Source organism: Piliocolobus tephrosceles, chromosome 9 (assembly GCF_002776525.5).
Source record: "Piliocolobus tephrosceles isolate RC106 chromosome 9, ASM277652v3, whole genome shotgun sequence".
Classification (NCBI taxonomy): Eukaryota; Metazoa; Chordata; class Mammalia; order Primates; family Cercopithecidae; genus Piliocolobus; species Piliocolobus tephrosceles.
The window spans coordinates 104,813,788-104,832,364 of record NC_045442.1 but is presented as its reverse complement, the minus strand read 5'-3'; the positions used below and the strand labels follow the sequence as shown (position 1 = coordinate 104,832,364).

General features: G+C 43.6%; 1 protein-coding gene across 2 annotated transcripts in view; it reads left to right on the top strand.

Annotated features, from left to right (window-relative positions):
• The window catches only part of APBB1IP (amyloid beta precursor protein binding family B member 1 interacting protein), a 128,891-nt gene extending 111,132 nt beyond the window's left edge, over positions 1-17,759 (top strand). Inside the window, exons 12-15 of one of the 2 annotated variants that reach the window (XM_023194845.3) lie at positions 9,545-9,643; positions 10,497-10,611; positions 12,295-12,398; positions 16,901-17,759. In XM_023194845.3, coding sequence (XP_023050613.2) covers positions 9,545-9,643; positions 10,497-10,611; positions 12,295-12,398; positions 16,901-17,440 — 858 coding nt within the window. In that variant the 3' untranslated portion in view covers positions 17,441-17,759. The remainder of the gene's footprint in view (positions 1-9,544; positions 9,644-10,496; positions 10,612-12,294; positions 12,399-16,900) is intronic. The other variant, XM_023194846.3, reaches the window with a different exon arrangement.
• The last annotated feature ends 818 nt before the right edge of the window (positions 17,760-18,577 follow it).

Genomic DNA, 18,577 nt, shown 5'->3' with positions numbered 1-18,577 from the left:
TCCCTTATGTGTTATTTGTTGTTGTTGTTTTTCTTGCTGCTTTCAGGTATATCTCTTTGTCTTTGACCTTTGAGAATATGATTATAATATATATTGGGGTATTTTATTTGGGTTGAATCTGGTGACCTTTGACCTTCCTGTGCATGGATATTTGTATCTTTCTTCTAATTTGGTGACTTTTCTATTATTATTTATTTGAATAAACTTTCTATCCCTTTTCATTCTTTACTCTCTCTTTAATGTTAAGGATATGTAGATTTGCTCTTTTGATGGTGTCCCATGGGTCTTGTAATTCTTTCTTTATTCCTTCTCATTTTTTTCCTTTTTTCTCCTTTGACTATGTATTTTCAAATAGCCTGCCTTCAAGCTCACTGATTCTCCTGCTTGATGAATTCTGCAGCTGATGTTCTCTGTTTCATGTTTCATTTTGTTTGTTATACTTTTCAGCTCCAGGATTTGTTTTTTTTTAATTATTTCTATCGATCTGAAGAATGTTTCTGATAAATTTCTGAATTGCTTCTTTGTATTTTCTTGAAGTTTGATGAGTTTTGTCATAACAGCTATTTTTGAACTCTTTGTCTGCCAGATAGGTGGCACCTCTTTTTGTCCATTTAGAGAGACCATATTTTCTAGGCTATTCTTACTCCTTATAGACATTGGGCTCTGTCTTCGCATTGTTGAATTAGGTATTTGTTTCAGTCTTCCCTGTTTGGATTTGTTTGTGACCCTTCTTTTTCAGTGGGCGTATGCAGAAATTGTGAGCAGATTGACTGCTATATGTTATTTCAGAGCTAGAGGGCCTCCTAAGTCCAGGTTAGATCCAAATCCTACATTAACTCTGCCGAGGATACACTGTCCAAACTACATGGGCCCTGGGACACCCACAGAGGGCCCACTGGATGGTGTGGGAAAGCCAGCCAGACTCTCAAGTCCAGAGGTTCTATGGACCATGCCTCCCACAGCACAGCATAAACCGCACATCTGGTGCATCATTTCATCTGGCAGGGATGGTGAGCCACTGCCAAATTTATCCACCTGGCTGCTGCTAGCCTCACCCCCTCTCTTTGTCCCTTGCTGGCCTCATGTGTTTCAGTCCCGTTGGTACTTGGTACTCACAGTGCTCTCCATAGGCCCACGCAGAAGCAAGCCTCCCACAGAGGGCCCCAGTATGGTAAGAAACCTGAGTGTGAGTCCAGGGGGACTTTCCATGCGTGGGTACTGCAGTGGCTCGGGGACGGGGCAACATAGTCAGGGAAGCCATCCCCTTACCGTCCAACTGCGGTTTCACCCATTTTTGCAGTCCAACGGGGCTTCGCAGTCTCTCTCACGTTCAGTTTCCTTAGCCCGCATAAAGGCAGTTTTGTGCATGGATAGAAGCCATTCCTTCCTGCATTCTTTCTCATTCCATTCTGGGGCTAGATGCAATGGGGCAGAAGTAAGTATCTTCCAGGAGAAATTATGCTTCTATGGAGACCTGTTAGGAAGTAGTGGAATATCATGGAAGGAGCGCTGGAATTCTGCCCCGTCGCTCACTTGCTTCCTACCCCTTACTCAGCTGAATTTTTCTTTACAGTATTTTTCACAATGAAAAATTACATTACTTTAGTGTTTTGTATTTTTATTGGCTTTCTCCCATAGCAGAATATAAATGTCAGAGAGCAAGGACTTTTTCTATTGTGTTCACTATTGTGTTCCAGAGCTTGGAGTGATATTTGACACATTGTAAATTCTCAATACATATCAGATGAATGGAGAGATTAATGGATGGGTGGATGGACAGATGAGTGGGTGGATCGATGGATGGACGGATGGATGGAATGCAGATCAAAGCCCCCTGCACCATTGTGCCCTTTAAAACATGGTTCAGGCCAGGCACAGTGGCTCATGCCTATAATCCCAGCACTTTTGAAGGCCAAGGCAGAAGGATCGCTTGAGCCCAGGAGCTTGAGACCAGCCTGAGCAACATATCAAGACCCCATCTCTACGGAAAAACTTTTTAAAGCAGCAGGGTGTGGTAGCATGCACCTATAGTCCCAGTTACTCAGAAGGCTGAGGCAGGAGGATCGCTTGAGCCCGCATTCAAGGTTGCAGTGAGCTATGCTCCAGCCAGGGCAACAGAGCGAGATCCTGTTCCTAAAGAAATGCTTAATTATCTGGGCACTATGGCTCATGCTTGTAATCCCAGCATTTTGAGAGGTCAAGGCAGGAGGACCACTTGACCCCAAGAGTTTGAGACCAGCCAGGCAACATAGGGAGACCCCCATCTCTACAAAATATTTAAAACTCAACCTGGTGTGGTGGTGCACACCTGTAGTCCCAGCTACTCAGGAGACTGAGGCAGAAGGATTGCTTGAGGCCAGGAGTTTGAGGGTGCCGTGAGCCACAGTCACACCGTTGCACTGTGGCCTGGGCAACAGAGCAAGATCTCTAAAAAAGAAGGCAAAGAAAGAAAGAAAAAGAGAGAGAAAAAGAAAGGATAAGAAAGAAAATAGAGAACAGGTGGAATGTCCTAGTTTACTTCCTCTTTACTTCTAAATTTATTCCACGCAGTAACTCTCCTATCTCCTGACTCTGTATCTCAGAGGAAGACGGCTTCCATCTCTAATGTGGCCTCTGGAACCACACTGTCAGCCACTCCCTTTGGCTTCAGCATCTTCAAACCCCTCTCCAGACAATTCTTCTCTTTTCCTTGGGCCACAAACATTTTCAAATATTCCTTGGTTTGGGGGCTCTAACTCACTCACTCACTCCCCTCAGTTGTATCTGCCCCACCTCTTCAAGCAGCCCCTTTGGCCTCTGTCTTCTCTTTAACTCAGACTTTCTGAGAAAGTGATGATGCCCTCCATGTCCTCACTTTTGGAGGCCGAGGCAGGGGGATTGTTTGAGGGCAGGAGTTCAAGACCAACCTGGGCAACATTGTGAAACCTCCTCTCGACAAAAAATTTAAAAACATTAGCCAGGCAAGGTGGTGCGCACTTGTGGTCCCAGCTCCTCAGGGGGCCGAGGTGGGAGAATCACTTGAGCCCAGGCATTGGAAGTTGCAGGGAGCCATGATTGCACCACTGCACTCCAGACTGGGCAACAGAGGCAGACCGTTTCTCTACGAATATATACATATATCTTCTGAATTTTCTGTATTCAGACCTTGGGGTACATCAGCAAACAAAACAAAGGCCTGTGGCTTTGTGGAGTTTGCATGCTACCAGGCTTCTCCCTGCACCTCTGCGGAAACTGCTATTATTAAGATTTCCAAAGAATAGTGGCTTTCTCCAGTCCTCATGGCATCTTTTGCATTGATGATGCATCCTCATTTTATAATCTTCAGCCTGGACTGCTGCTCTGCTTCTGCTGGTGCCTCCTCCTTCCCTACACACTGTAATGCCCTCCAAGGTCCTAAATTCAGTTCTCACCAGACTCCCTGTGCTCTAGCTGAGATCATATTCACGGCCACAGCTCCAATCATTGTCTGTGTTGGAGACAAATAATTCCCAATCCGTAGTAGACAGTCTCACCTTCTTCCCTAGCCCTACACGTGCGGTAACCACATGTCTGAGGGGTACCTCTATTACAGACACTGATTTCAACCTTTCCTCCATGCCCTGCTTTCCACAGTCCCTTAAAGATGAATGGCACCATCACCTACTGTATTTGTTTTCTAGAGCTGCTGTAACAAACTGCTGCTAACTAGGTAATTTCACAGAAATTTATTTCTTGCACAGTTCAGGAGACCAGAAGTCCCAAATCAAGGTGATATTGGAACCAGAAGTCCAAAATCAAAACAGAGTTGTGTTCCTTCTGAGGGCTCAGAGGCAAAATCTGTACCCTGCCTCCAAACCTGTCCTAGCTTCCGGCAGCTCCCAGCAATGCTGGCATTCTTTGGCTTGCAGCTGCATGATGCCAATCTCTGCCTCCCTCAACACATGATCATCTTCTTTCTGTGTCTGTGTCTGTTTCTTCTCTTCTTATAAGAACATGTCATTTTGGTGGTTGTTTTTGTTTGCTTGTTTTTTGCTGGTTTTGGTGGTTTTTTTGTTTTGTTGTTGTTGTTGTTGTTGTTGTTTGTGTTTTTTTTTTTGAGATAAGGTCTCGCTCTGTTGCTCAGGCTGAGTATGGTGATGTGATCACAGCTTACTGCAGCCTCAACTTCCTGGGCTCAAGTGATCCTCCTGCCTCAGCCTCCAAAGTAGCTGGGACTACAGGTGCACACCACCACACCTGGCTCATTGTTTGTATTTGCTATGTTGTTTTGTATTTTTTGTATTTGCTATGTTGCCTAGGCTGATCTTGAACTCTTGGACTCAAGCAATCCACCCACCTTGGCCTTCCAAAGTGCTGTGATTACAGGTGTGAGCCACTGTACCCAGCTCACATCAGTCACTTTGGATTTAGAGCCCACTTTCATCCAGGATGACCTTATCTGAACTTTATTACATCTGCAAAGACCGTATTTCCAAATAAGCTTACATTCATAGGTACCAGGAGTGAGTACTTCAACATAGCTTTTAGAGAGGGGGAGATAATTAAACCCATAACATCCACCTGCTCTACCAAGCTCTACCAAGCTAGAAACAGAGAAAGCATGCTTGATTTTCTTCCTCTCCCCATTTCTCATTAATCTATGAGCAAGTTCTTTTATTTCCCATCAAGGTCTCCCATTGAGCCCTCCCTCAGTTCGATCTTATTCTTCGCTCAAGATCCATCTTCTTCATAGCGCCCAGTGACTTCCTGTGTCACTGTGCTGTTTTAAAATGTCCAGTGCCCCCCACTGCCCGGGGATCATGTCTAGATTCTAGTTTGACTCAGGGGTCTTCACTCAGATTCCTCTCCAGCTTAATTTCTGCTTCTTCATTCCATGGTTTCCAGACCTTTGCCATATAGAATTTCTCCATGTTCTCCATATATATTACAGCATTCTGTCACTTCTTCCAAAGACCCTTACTTGGCCCATTTTCAAACTTTTAGTATGGAACATACTATTTCATAATCACATTACATATGTGATTTGATTACACATTTGATTACATCATGTGTTTACATACATCTCTTCCTACAACACCTCCAGCGAGCATTGCCCAATTATCATGTGAGCTTTCTTATTCCTCTTTTTGTTGTTTGTTTGTTTGTTTGTTTGTTTGAGATAGGGTCTTCTCCAGCCCAGTCTGGAGCACAGTGGCACGATCATGGCTCACCACAGCCTCGAACACCTGGCTGCATCTATCCTCCCACTTCAACCTCTCCAGTGGCTGGAACTACAGGTGTGCGCCACCACGCCCAGCTAATTTTTGTACTTTTTGTAGAGACAAGGTTTCACCATGTTGCCCAGGCTGATCTCAAATTTCTGGCCTCAAGTGATCTGCCTGCCTTGGCCTCTCAAAGTGCTGGGATTACAGGTGTGAGCCACTGGCCCCTGCCTCTCTTACTCCTCTTAATGTACCTAGGAATTAGCATACTTCTTAGCACCCAGAGATGTTTGTTGAACAAAATAGGACCTTGGTTCTTTCGCTACCTTTGGCCTTGGATAAATTGCTTAGCCTCTCTCACCCTGTTTTCTCATTTCCTAAGTTCAGAGGGTCTGTAAGAGCTCTTTAAGCAGTGGCATTCCACAATCGCCCTGACCTCTGTGTGCTGTTCTCATGTCCCAAGACAGCTTCTCTCTCTTTATGGTCAGGAACAATCAAATCAGTTGTGAAAGAGCCTGGCCAGTGACATTGCACCAGCATTTTCCTGAAACCTCTTTGCAAATGATTATTCAGCAAAAGGCTCCGTTAGGCAATAAGTTCCTTGGCAAAGTTTCAAGACACGGTGGAGAACAAGCTCAGTGACTTGCTCTATGATGTCTGCAAACCTGAACGATTTCTACATCACCAAGGGAGCCAGAAAGGAGCTTGTTCCCATTAGGTAGCTCATCTCAGAACCATAAAATCTGAGGATTGCTAGAGAACTTAGACGTCATATAATCCTCCTGTATACATCCACAGCACACATGTAGTGTAAGGAAGGAACTTGGTGAGACCCGACCTATAGCAATGTCTATACATCACCCCATCATTAAGGGGTTGTTTTATGTTCAAAAGTCATTTTCTTTAAGGGAATGACTATGTTTTACTCTATTTCAATGAATAACATACTTAAGAAATTGTTTATGGTGCTTCTAAATGGGTAATTGTTGCTTTGTGCGTTTTGTTGCAAACACGATGAGATTTAGTCTGCTCTGGAAACTTGGCTCTCACATGACATCTACCAAAAAAAAGTAATAGATGAACTTGAAGGTCTCAATGTCAGCTTTTTAAATGTCTGGGGGGTGGGGCAGAATAGTTGCTCTCTAAGAACAATTGTAAACATTTAATTGCTGAAGAGACCAATGCTTGCCTCTCTTACATGACAATCAGAACACAAATGCTGTTTGTAGGCCAGAGAGCCGTGTTGCTGGTGCTGAAAGACAAGGGCATTGGTTTGGCTTTGCATGTGTTATCGTTGAAGGCAATGCTGGCGGCATTTGTGGGCTGTTACATTCCAGCCAGTGAGTGCTGGCTTTAGTATATTTTTCATCAATACGTCCTTCAGGTTAATTAAGACAATAAATCCTTTTGGCTATCGGGCCATATTACCTGAGTTGATAGATATTTCCGATTTTAAGGGCCTCCAAGGAGGATCATTATTGGAGTAACATTTGCAAAAATAAAATCTAGCATTCAGAATGAGGGAATAAGCATTGAACCGCAAAAACAATAAAATACCCAGCAGCCATTCAAAAGTGTTTGATGTCATCTGCTGGCCAGACTGCAAAACTACAGCAACATTCAGGCGCCTCATGTGAAGTTGTCGCCGTTGGTAGAGAGAATGTCTGTGTTCCTGTTTGCTATGCCCAAGCAAATAGGAACTGACCGTTCTTCAAGCAATGGTGATGCAATTTCTGAGGCCTGAGCGAGCTACATAAGCAATACATATTTAAAGACAAAAATATGAGTAGACTTTCCTCAATTGCCTGAAAAAACCAAAAAGAGGAATTTTTTTCTGTCATCTCTTCCAAGTCTGAGATTTGGGTGTAATAGCTTAATACAAACACAGAAATTCTAGGTGATTAGTTAGAAGGTTCCCAGGTTCTAGTGGGGGTCACAGGGTGGAATGTATAGTAACCTTTCTGAACCTCAGTTTTCTCATTCGTGAAACCAAAAATTACTAAACTCTCGTAAAGCTCTTTGAGTCTATAAAGGTCTTGTTATCCTTTCTGGACAAAGGTAACAATCCCACAGGTTCTTACAGGCTGAGTCATTAAAAGTCCAGCAGAGTGACTAGACGCTGCCAGTCAGATTCCAAATGAAGTCTAAAGACACGAGACCCTTTGCTTAGATCAACTTTGAGAATAGCCATTTCCTTATAGGTCAGTGATTTAAGATGGAAAGCGAAAGAGAAGTGGAGAGGTCCGTGCAATACCCAAAGAGAGGGATTGGACAGCTTTCCACCTTTCCTGCCAACTGAAGAGCAGACAGATGCTTCCAGCTCTCTTTGCTTTCCTTTCCACTTTCAGCCCCACTAGCAAATGAGGATTATCCTAGCAGGATTAATAAATCCTCTGAGGACAGGAGGCAAAAGAAAGAGGTGGTACCATACGCCCCCCCCCCACCACACACACACACACACACACACACACACACACACACACACAAGATGCTTGTGCTTGTTAATTATTTTTCTACATAATAAAATGTATTATAATAAATCTTATAATGACCTATGAAAATTTACATGGCACATATTAATATCTTAGAACCTATGTTTGGTTGCCGGCCCCTCGCCTGATGACGGCAAGATTTCTAACTCAACACGAAATGTTGTGCTTGTTTCTTTTCTTCAAGTATTCTGACATCTGGACTGGAACACCTGCCATGCGCTGGCCATGTGCTAAGCAATGAGGGTCTTCAGCAGTGAATAAGACAGATGTAGTTCCCACCCTCATGAAAGACACAGTCTATCTGAGACAGATACAGAAAACAGAAACTAACTGGGCTTGGTGGTTCACGCCTGTAATCCCAGCACTTTGGGAGGCTAAGGTGGGAGGATCACTTGAGCCTAGGGTTTCAGCACCAGCCTGAGACACATAGCAAGAGTGTTTCTTTAAAAAGAAAAAAAAGAAAAAAAGCCAAGCATGGATGCATGTCTGTGGTCCCAGCTACAGAGGAGGCTGAGGTGGAAGGATTGTGTGAGCCCAGGAATTAGAGGCTGCAGTGAGTCGTGATGGCACCACTGCACTGTAGCCTGGGCGGCAGAGTGAGACCTTGTCTTAAAAAATAAAAATTAAACCAGAAACAACAAAAGCAAGGAGGACTAAGAGGAATGCAAGGTGTTTCTCTTTCATGCTTGCCCATTTCCTTGTTATCTTTGTGAGCTCCTAAAAGGCCTGTTCAGCAACCGGAACCACTGCTTAGTGCTACTAAGTGTAATAGACAGAAATAGTCCTCCAGGGTGTCCATCTGGAAGCCACTGGCCCACTTGGGCAGCAGATAGCAGTTCAGAAGGAAAGGTCATTACAAAACTCTGAATTTTTAGAAGCAGAAATAATCCTAGAATCAGGTTTTGGGAGTTATAAACCCACAATTCTCATAGGCTTGAAATCTATGACATAAGAATTATCTCAGGTAAGTTCCCTTATCTGACAAATGGAGAAGCAGCTCAGATTTCTCATGGGGATAGAGACATGATGGATGTGAAAACCTTCCAAAAGTTAAAAAGGCATAAATGAAAATTATTATTGATACTATAGTAAGAAGTGCTTACAAGCAAGGCATGGTGGCTCATGCCTGTAATCCCAGCACTTTGGGAGGCTGAGGCAGGAGGATTGCTTGAGGCCAGGAGTTTGAGACCAGCTTGGCTAATATAGTGAGACTCCAATTCCACAAAAAATAAAAAAATAAAATTTTTCAATTAGCTGGACATGGTGGTGTGCACCTGTAGTCCTAGCTACTCAGGAGGCTGAGGAGGGAGGATCTCTTGACCCCAGGAGTTCAAAGTTTGCAGTGAACTGTGATTGTGCCACTCCAGCCAGGACAACAGAGTCACATCCTGTTTCTAAAAAATTTTTTAAAAAGATGTGCTTATGATAAATCATAAAACAAATTTCTTTTTCTTTTTTTCTTTTTTTTGGACAGAGTCTTGCTCTGTCACCCCAGGCTGGAGTGCAGTGGTGCAGTCTCAGCTCACTGAAACCTCCACCTCCCAAATTCAAGCAATTTCCCTGCCTCGGCAGGAATTTTTTTTTTTTTTTTGTATTTTCAGTAGAGACAGGATTTCACCATGTTGGCCAGGCTGGTCTCGAACTCCTGACTTCAAGTGATCCGCTCGCCTCAGCCTCCCAACATATAACAAATTTCTCAAATCCTTTCAAAATTTAGTCATTTTTTAAAGTTACCTTCCTAATTTTACAACCAGTAATTTTTACCACATAAATCACATATTTTTAGAGATTTTTAAAAAATTTCCTGACAGGTGCTTTGACTTCCTAATACATGACAAGTGAATACATTGTCTCGAAACTGCTTCTTTCTAGCACCCCCAAATTCAGAAGGAGTCCCAGTATATCAAGTATCTCTGCTGTGATGACGCAAGAACCCTTAACCAGTGGGTGATGGGAATACGGATAGCCAAGGTGAGAAAGCGTTCGGACTTCACCCTGTCTTGCATTTGCCAGCCCACTTCGTGACCCGGGCGCAGCTTTCCTGGTACTGTGAAACAGTTGGCCCACCCTTGGGTTCAGCCACAGACATTATCAAGTGTATTCGCCAGTGGGTTTTCTAAATGAGGAGAGCAATAGAAACATGAACCTCTCCGGTAACCGGATATTTACTCATGGCGAGTATTGCAAGCTTAGTGTGCAATTAAAAACGCAAGATGGGGCCGGGCGCGGTGGCTTACGCCTGTAATCCCGGCACTTTGGGAGGCCGAGGCAGGCGGATCACGAGGTCAGGAGATGGAGACCATCCTGGCTAACATGGTGAAACCCCGTCTCTACTAAAAATACAAAAAATTAGCCGGGCGTGTTGGCGGGCGCCTGTAGTCCCAGTTACTCGGGAGGCTAAGGCAGGAGAATGGCGTGAACCCGGGAGGCGGAGCTTGCAGTCAGCAGGAGATCTCCCCACTGCACTCCAGCCTGGGCTACAGAGCGAGACTCCATCTCAAAAAAAAAAACAAAAAAACAAAAAAAACAAAAAAACGCAAGTTGGAATCTATGATGGAGTTACATAAAGATATACGTAATCAGAACTGAGTGGCTAAAGCTCTCTCTAATATGTTGGTGAAAAAATTAACTGACTCTGCTAATCTGGAAAATGATTGAATATGTATTTGTTAAATTTTAATGGAAATATCCAAAAAAAAACAACTCAGACAAGTGGCGAACAGAGTAGCAGTGGAGTATTTATTTCTTCTCTATGTTTATATTGCAAATGAGTGCAGAATTTGGGATAAATGGATTCCTTTTCTTCTTTGTGTTCTCTCCCCAGTATGGGAAGACTCTCTATGATAACTACCAGCGGGCCGTGGCAAAGGCTGGACTTGCCTCTCGGTGGACAAACTTGGGGACAGTCAATGCAGCTGCACCAGCTCAGCCATCTACAGGTACTAAGTGGAGGAGAAATTCCAACACATATTCAAAGCTCAGTGCTCCTGTTCAAAACGTATCCAATACATCTATACAAACAGAACTTTGTAGACAGCATTCGGAATATGTTTTCTTTTTCTTTTTCTTTTTTTTTTTTTTTGAGACAGAGTCACTCACTGTCACCCAGGCTGGAGTGCAGCGACCCAATCTCAGCTCACTGCAAGCTCTGCCTCCCGGGTTCACGCCATTCTCCTGCCTCAGCTTCCCGAGTAGCTGGGACTACAGGTGCCCACCACCACGCCTGGCTAATTTTTTGTATTTTTAGCAGAGGCAGGGTTTCACCGTGTTAGCCAGGATGGTCTTGATCTCCTCACCTCGTGATCCACCCGCCTTGGCCTCCCAAAGTGCTGGGATTACAGGCGTGAATCGTGAACCACCACACCCGACCTGTTTTCTTTTTCTTCTTTGCTTTTTTTTTGGAGGTAAGGTCTTGCTCTGTCGCCCAGACTGGAGCCCTGTATCTATTTTAAGTGACTTTTAAGAAAGCTTTGACCACTTATTTTATGATATTCTGTGGATAAGGTGCTGATCTCCTGTTTAGGGTGAGCTAGTAGGTAGATGTTTCTTATCGGAGTACAAATACTATATTAGTCCAAGGCTCCATTAGTGCCCAGAAAACTGTCCGCATGAAGAATGAGATTATGTCCTAGTGTTTTGACATCTTGCATCCAGTCCTGGACAGCATATTTGAAGGTAACATGAGTCAAAGTTTCGTGTCAAAGGGACAAATTAAAAGGCAGGAAAACAAAATAGCATACCAGGACTTTTGGGGGGGAAAAAAAAACACATCTCATTCCAGATTATTTCAGGGACCTGCACATTTTGCCCAAATTTCTGTCTATTGTTTCTGTGTCCAATGTACTTTTTGTTGAGGACAGTGTTGAAGAGTTGTTCCTGTATTCAGCGTGGTATGAAACTGGATAGATACATTTTTAAAAAATCAAGAGGAGGCCGGGTGCGGTGGCTCAAGCCTGTAATCCCAGCACTTTGGGAGGCCGAGACGGATGGATCATGAGGTCAGGAGATCGAGACCATCCTGGCTAACACGGTGAAACCCCGTCTCTACTAAAAATACAAAAACAAAAACTAGCCGGGCGAGGTGGCGGGCGCCTGTAGTCCCAGCTACTCGGGAAGCTGAGGTAGGAGAATGGCATAAACCCAGGAGGCGGAGCTTGCAGTGAGCTGAGATCAGGCCACTGCACTCCAGCCTGGGCAACAGAGTAAGACTCCGTCTCAAAAAAAAAAATCAAGAAGAATTTTTAAAAATGTTTTCAAGGTTTATTCTTTAATTACTGAAAAGTTTTTAAAAGTAAAACATATTATTACTCTCCAGGATCCCAGTTAATCCAGACCCTCCTCGGTGGGCTTTATCAAAAACCACCCTCACCTTCCTGAATCTTTTTGCTGAATCTCATATAAAGTTTTGTCACAGAACCTCAGATTTTTCGTAAGGTTTTGTGTACCATGCCATGCCTGTGAATTGCTCTCTTTGCTTTGTTTTTATTATTTTTTTGTAAGAAGTAGCCAGCAAGTATCTTTCTTTGCTTTAGAGATGTAAATTGCTTTGTATTTTCAGATTAACTTTCAAGAATGTTGAAAATGCTTTGCTCGCTCTTCTTTTCTCGCTTCCTCCCTCTCAGGATCTATAAATGGCACCGCCCAGCCCAATGGACAGATGCCCCAGGCTGCACATTCTATCAGTGCTGTTCTCCAAGAGGCCCAGCGACATGCTGAAACATCAAAGGTAAAACCAGCAAGCAGCTGATATACATTCCATCAGCCCATGTTTCCAAAGCCCATATTTTCAACCATTCTCATTGTTCCCATAACTGCTTTTTTAAAAAGCTGGGTGCAGTAGCTCACACCTGTAATCCCAGAATTTTGGGAGGCTGAGGCAGGAGGATTGCTTGAGCTTCAGTTCGAGACCAGACTGGGCAATATAGAGAGAACTTGTCTCTACTAGAAAAAAAAAAAAAAAAATTAGCCAGGTGTGGTGGCATGCACCTGTAATCCCAGCTACTGGGGAGGCTGAGGTGTTTGACTGGCTTGAGCCCAGGACATCAAGGCGGCAGTGATCTGTGATCATGCCACTGCATCCAGCCTGGGTGACACAGTAAGATCCAGTTAAATAAATAAATAAATAGAAAATGTAGTTCCAACAACTGAGAAGTTACTACAATTTAATTTAGTTCATTGCTCGATATTTGTAATCTTAAAGTTACATATGCTAGAATCAAAAGTTAAAACCAGCTATCACACTGCCTAGGAAAAATGTAAAAATTTCCTTAACATTCTGAAGTTAATTAGCTACGTTTACTTTGACCAAAGTGGTTTTCTTGGTTTAGTCAAGTGATTTTAGCCCTCTCTGATAGTAGCACATCCAAGTTTTAAACGCTTGGGATTTTACTTGCCTTTTTTGAGTAAAATAGGGCAACTAGTAGTCTGAAGCCCTATATGAAGTGTTAACTGGCCCCCAAAATCAGATTAGAAGACTGTTAAAAGAGTTACACTGTAAATAGGGCGGGGCGCAGTGGTGAGCACCTGTAGTCCCAACTACTTGGGATGCTGAGGCAGGAAGATCACTTGAGCCCAGGAGTTCAAGGCTGCAGTTGAGTTCTGGTTGCACCACTACACTGCAGCCTGGGTGACAGATAAAGACCCTGTCTTAAAAAAAAAGAAAAAAGACAAAAAAGGGTTTCACTAAAAATGTGCATTTTCTATTTTCCCCATTAATGTCCTTCCTACATACATCCCCAGGTGATAGAGGAGAAAATACATTATAAAATAATAGCCAAATTGGTATAACATTCTCCATAAAATTTTTTCAACCGAATAGATCAATGAGGATTCCTTTAAATCTATCTTAAAATCATAGCTAATAATTATGATTTAGTTACTAATTTAGTTCAAAACTTCTCAGCTGACTGTATAAATTCTGTTGAATATTTCTCTCGTGTGAGTCAAAACAACCTTAAATAACTGTGACAACAGCATGTCACCCAGCTAGGACAGGCAGGGTGCTTCACCTTAGCAATTTTTCACTTCTTTCGCCCCTTCATTTTGTCCATCAGCCAGTCATGAAAACAACTAAATCTTGGTATTTATTGAACTTCTTATAATTTTGACAACCACTGCAGGCCTGTAAAAGTTGTATTTCTTTAATGTTCTCATTATCTTCTCAAGCCTGACAATCTCCTCATGCAATGTGCTTTCAGCTATTATCATTTTCATTATTTCTATAATGCCAGTTGAATGAAAGCATTTAAAAATACTGAAATAAAAGAATCCCAGAATAGAAATCACTTAACTACATGTGAACATCAATACCCAAGCTGCCTGTTCAGAAATTTAACTAAAAAGAAAAAATACATCACCAGTTAAATAGCTTATCATGATAAGTAAATAAACTAAATAAAATAGAAACTAAATCAGAAGGCACTTTATTAGAAAAAAGTTCCAAATTTAATCTTCAATGGTAAGAGGCTACTAAGCAGAGAATGAAATAAACTGGAACCCTGATAAACTGTAAATTGAAATGATAATTATCACTAAAATGGATTCAATCCAGTTGCCTGGGGATGTTTCATTATATAAATTACTATTATCTATTCCAACATTGGCAGAGGAGGCGCTATGCATCTATTAGACTTAGGCCAAATTTGGCATGCTGGTTTCTACCAATAGCACATGCTGGTGATATTACTTTTCAGAACTCACATATTTATCTCATTTGATCTTATCACCACCTGAGACACAAATCATAATAAGGACTATGGGGCTAATTTTATATCCAGTGAACCAGCCAACTTTCATGCAGTTGAGAAATGGTAAACTGTCCAGACATGGTGGCTCATGCCTATAATTCCAACACTTTGGGAGGCCGAGGCGGGCGGATCACCTGAGTCCAGGAGTTGGAGACCAGAGTGGCCAATATGGTGAAACCCCGTCTGTACAAAAAATACAAAAATTAGCTGGGGGTGTTGGCACACGCTTGTAATCCCAGCTAATCGGGAGGCTGAGGCATGAGGATTGCTTGAACTCGGGAGGTGGAGGTTGCAGTGAGGGGAGATCCTGCCACTGCACTCCAGCCTTGGTGACAGAACGAGACTGTGTCTCAAAAAATAAATAAATAAATAAATAAAAATAAAAATAAAATAAAATAAAATAAAAAAGAAAAAGTAAACTTATAGAGACCAGATGTCTTGTCCTAATTTCTGGCCCACCACACTGCCTTCCCTAAAGCTGTGAGGCCAGCCGGAGCCAAGCTTGTAATCAGCTCCTCCCTAGAAGCCCACAGTCCTGGCAAAAGGCACCTGTGTTCTCAGCTCACCAACACAAGGAGACATTGTCCCCAAGATCAGGCAAAAAGGTCTTTGCCAGGAAACATATCCTTTGTGCCTGCGTTTGCACAAAGCTGTAGCCAAGAGAGAACTGTTTCCATTCACTTCTCCCCTTCCTTCGCCTTCATCCTAATAAGAGTAATACATTTAAGCCAGGAGACTGTGTGAAGGTTTTGGGAAGTCCTCAACCCCCAGGAGTTGCTGTGTGTTTCTACTGTGTGTTGTGTGGAATAGGAGCAAGATAATTTTACAGATGCTTACTCCTGACACGAGCGTCACAACCAGCTCAACTCAGACCAAGAAAAATGCATCCCTTCCTATATGCCGAGACTCTGGTGGCTTGGCTTGGGAACCAAGGAGTGAAGTCATTTGGCTTCCATTTTGAAGGAATGAATGAGCCCAGGATGGTTTATAGACTGAGGCAACCCCACAGGAGATACACCATGAAAGCCCCTTTAGAGACACACAGCAGCTCCTGGATAAGGCAGGTTCCAAGGAGGTGATACTCGTATGATCTAAATACAACACACCTCATTGAACATGGCCAGATCTTCCATTTAGAGTAGACTTGGTAGATGAGTGCCACAGGGTAACTGAACCCAGGTTTGGCTGCTCACCACTTAAAAGCCAGACTCAAGAGATTAGGGATGATGGGGCGGAAAGCTGGTTTATTTGGAAAGCCAGTAACACCATGAAGATGGTGGACTAGTGTTCTGAAGTGCAATCTTAAATTTTTCAGGCTAACTGGAGGATTTTAATGGGTGTGGTATGTGGGGAAGAGGAGTGAGTTGGGGAAAGAGTTGAGATGACCAGAGACTGCAGACATCTGGGCGCCAGCAAGGGTCCAGAGAGGCTGGGAACTTCTCTGTCCTTGGTCAGGTCACAATGGTCATATAAATCTTTAACAAAACATAGTTAGTTGTTTACTTCTTTAATCCCAGAGTTAGTTTTTAAAACTATGTGATTGCTGGGTTTGCATGTTTATCTCAATGCTCTAAAATTATCCTTGCCCATGTGCAGGAATGGGTAAAGGCTACTTTAAATAAAAATGAAGTTAGTTACATTCGTTTTTGTGCTGTTCCACTGTGACGACAGGAAATACTGTTAAAGGCCATTTGGGCCAGGTGGGGTGGCCATAATTCCAGTTACTCAGGAGGCTGAGGCAGGAGGATCACTTGAGGCTAGGAATTTGAGACTAACCTGGGCAACACAGCGAGACTCCGTCTCTAAAAATATATATAGAGAGAGACATATTCTCACTGTGTTGTCCAAGCTGGAGTGCAGTGGCATGACCTCAGATCATTGCAGCCTCCACCTTCCAAGTTCAAACAATTCTTATGCCTTAGCCACCCCAGTAGCAGGGACTACGGGCGTGTGCCACCATACCAGGCTAATTTTTGTATTTTTAAAAGAGACAGGGTTTCACCATATTGTTCAGGTTGGTCTTGAACTCCTGGACTTAAGTGATCCACCTGCCTGGGCCTCCCAAAGTGCTGAGACTATAGGCATGAGCCACCATGCCCAGCCAAAATATTAAAAAATTAGAAAAATGATTATTTTTAATTTTAAAGACCATTTAGAATAATTGCCATATTCCAGAACAAAGATGAGCTCATGAACAACCAGGGCTCTCAGTGACTGAGGGACGGAGGCTCCCCAGGGGGCAGAGACTCACCTATCTATGGCATGGTCCTGTCCACTAGGGCTGTTTTGTCCACTGGGGCTGTTTTGAGAATAAAGAATGCGACTCGGGAGGTTGAGGCGGGAGGAGCGCTTGAGCTCGGGAGGTCGAGGCTGCAGTAAGTCCAGATCGCGCCACTGCACTCAGCCTGGGCGACAGAGTGAGACCCCCGTCTCCATTAATTAATAACAATAAATTTAAACTTTCAAAAAAAAAAAAAAAAAGAATGCCGCTGTCATTCGGTTGCAGGATAAGAAGCTAGCTCTCGGGAACCACCACGACCCGGCAGCGCCCCGGGCCCCGCACGCCCCCAAGTCCAGCCTGCCCCCTCCCCCTCCGGTGCGGAGGTCCTCGGACACCAGCGGCAGCCCCGCCACGCCCCCCAAGGCCAAGGGCACAGGCGGCGGGGGCTTCCCCGCCCCACCCGATGACTTCCTGCCGCCGCCGCCACCGCCGCCGCCCCTGGAAGACCCTGAGCTCCCGCCGCCGCCTCCGGAGTTCATGGAGCCGCCCCCGAACTTCGTGCCCCCGCCCCCGCCGTCGTGTGCAGGGACCGCGGGCTCGGAGCTGCCCCCGCCGCCGCCGCCGCCGCCCGCGCCCGCCCCCGACTCCGCCAGGCCGCCTCCCGCGGTGGCCAAGAGGCCTCCTATGCCCCCCAAGAGGCACGAGAACCCAGGGACCCCCGGCGGGGCAGGAGGCGGAGAGCAAGATTTCATGTCAGACCTCATGAAAGCTTTGCAAAAGAAGAGAGGCAATGTGTCCTAGGGAGGGGCATGGTGAGTGTGCCAGAGGGAGAAGCATCGCTGACCCGGAGCGCAGGTTTTGCTAGTAGATTACCCTGACATTTTGTTCATTTCAGATAAAATGTGATGGGAAACTTCTCACTGTTGTGCTCAAGTGCAACCATAAACATTAACCCAATAGAGTTCAGAATATCTGCCCAAATGTACATATCGCTCGTATATATTTTCACCTAAATGGAATGTATCTTCCCTTCCAGGTTACCTAAAGTGCTGTTTTAGGTTCATTTATTTTATTATGTTAAGAAGCATCAAATGAATAAAAGTTAAACGTTTTTCCTGAAGATGGTATTTCTAGAAAGATTATTGGGTCAATCTATCTTGAAATCAACACTATAATTAAAAATAGCTTTCAGCATTCCATGCCTTCTTAAGTCTTGGTGACCTCAGATAGATTTTTCATCTCTACCTCTATAACCTTCAGAATTTGCAGGAAAATCGAGAGAGGAAAACAAGAAAATGTGACAAGCAGAGCCTGTTTCCTTTCCCTGAAATTCGGTTGCTTGATTGATTGGAGTCCTGGACACAGGCTATTTTGGTTTTGCTTTTATAATGCTTGAGTAACAGTAATTGAAAAACATAGTTATTTAGATAGTTTTTGAATTCTCTTATTATTACAATGCTGTAAGTATCCTGTAAATAAAAATGTAGGGGCAGGAAAAGGCAATCATATGTATATTCTTCAACCTGAAATGTTTTCCCTCAGAGATAAGTTTAACGCCCAGTTTATCCTAGGTTCTTGGTACCTATATCTCTTCTCTTTCAACTTGGCTTCTCATAGGCCTTTTACATTTTCTTAATTTTATTTATATGTCTCTATTTTTGTTTTTGTATTTTTGTGGGGTTTTTTAACTGTAAAACTCCTCAAAATCTTCTTAAAGTGAGTGGAAAATAATAACGCATTTTTTAAATAAAGGAAGATAATGCTATGTTTTAATATTTGGAGAAAAGTAAGCTGTAAATCATGCTGTCTCAACTCATGGGCTGCAGGTGGCCCAGGACGCCTTCGAATGCTACCCAACACAAATTAAAATATTATGAGCTCTTGGCAGGGCGCGGTGGCTCACACCTGTAATCCTAGCATTTTGGGGAAGCGGACTCA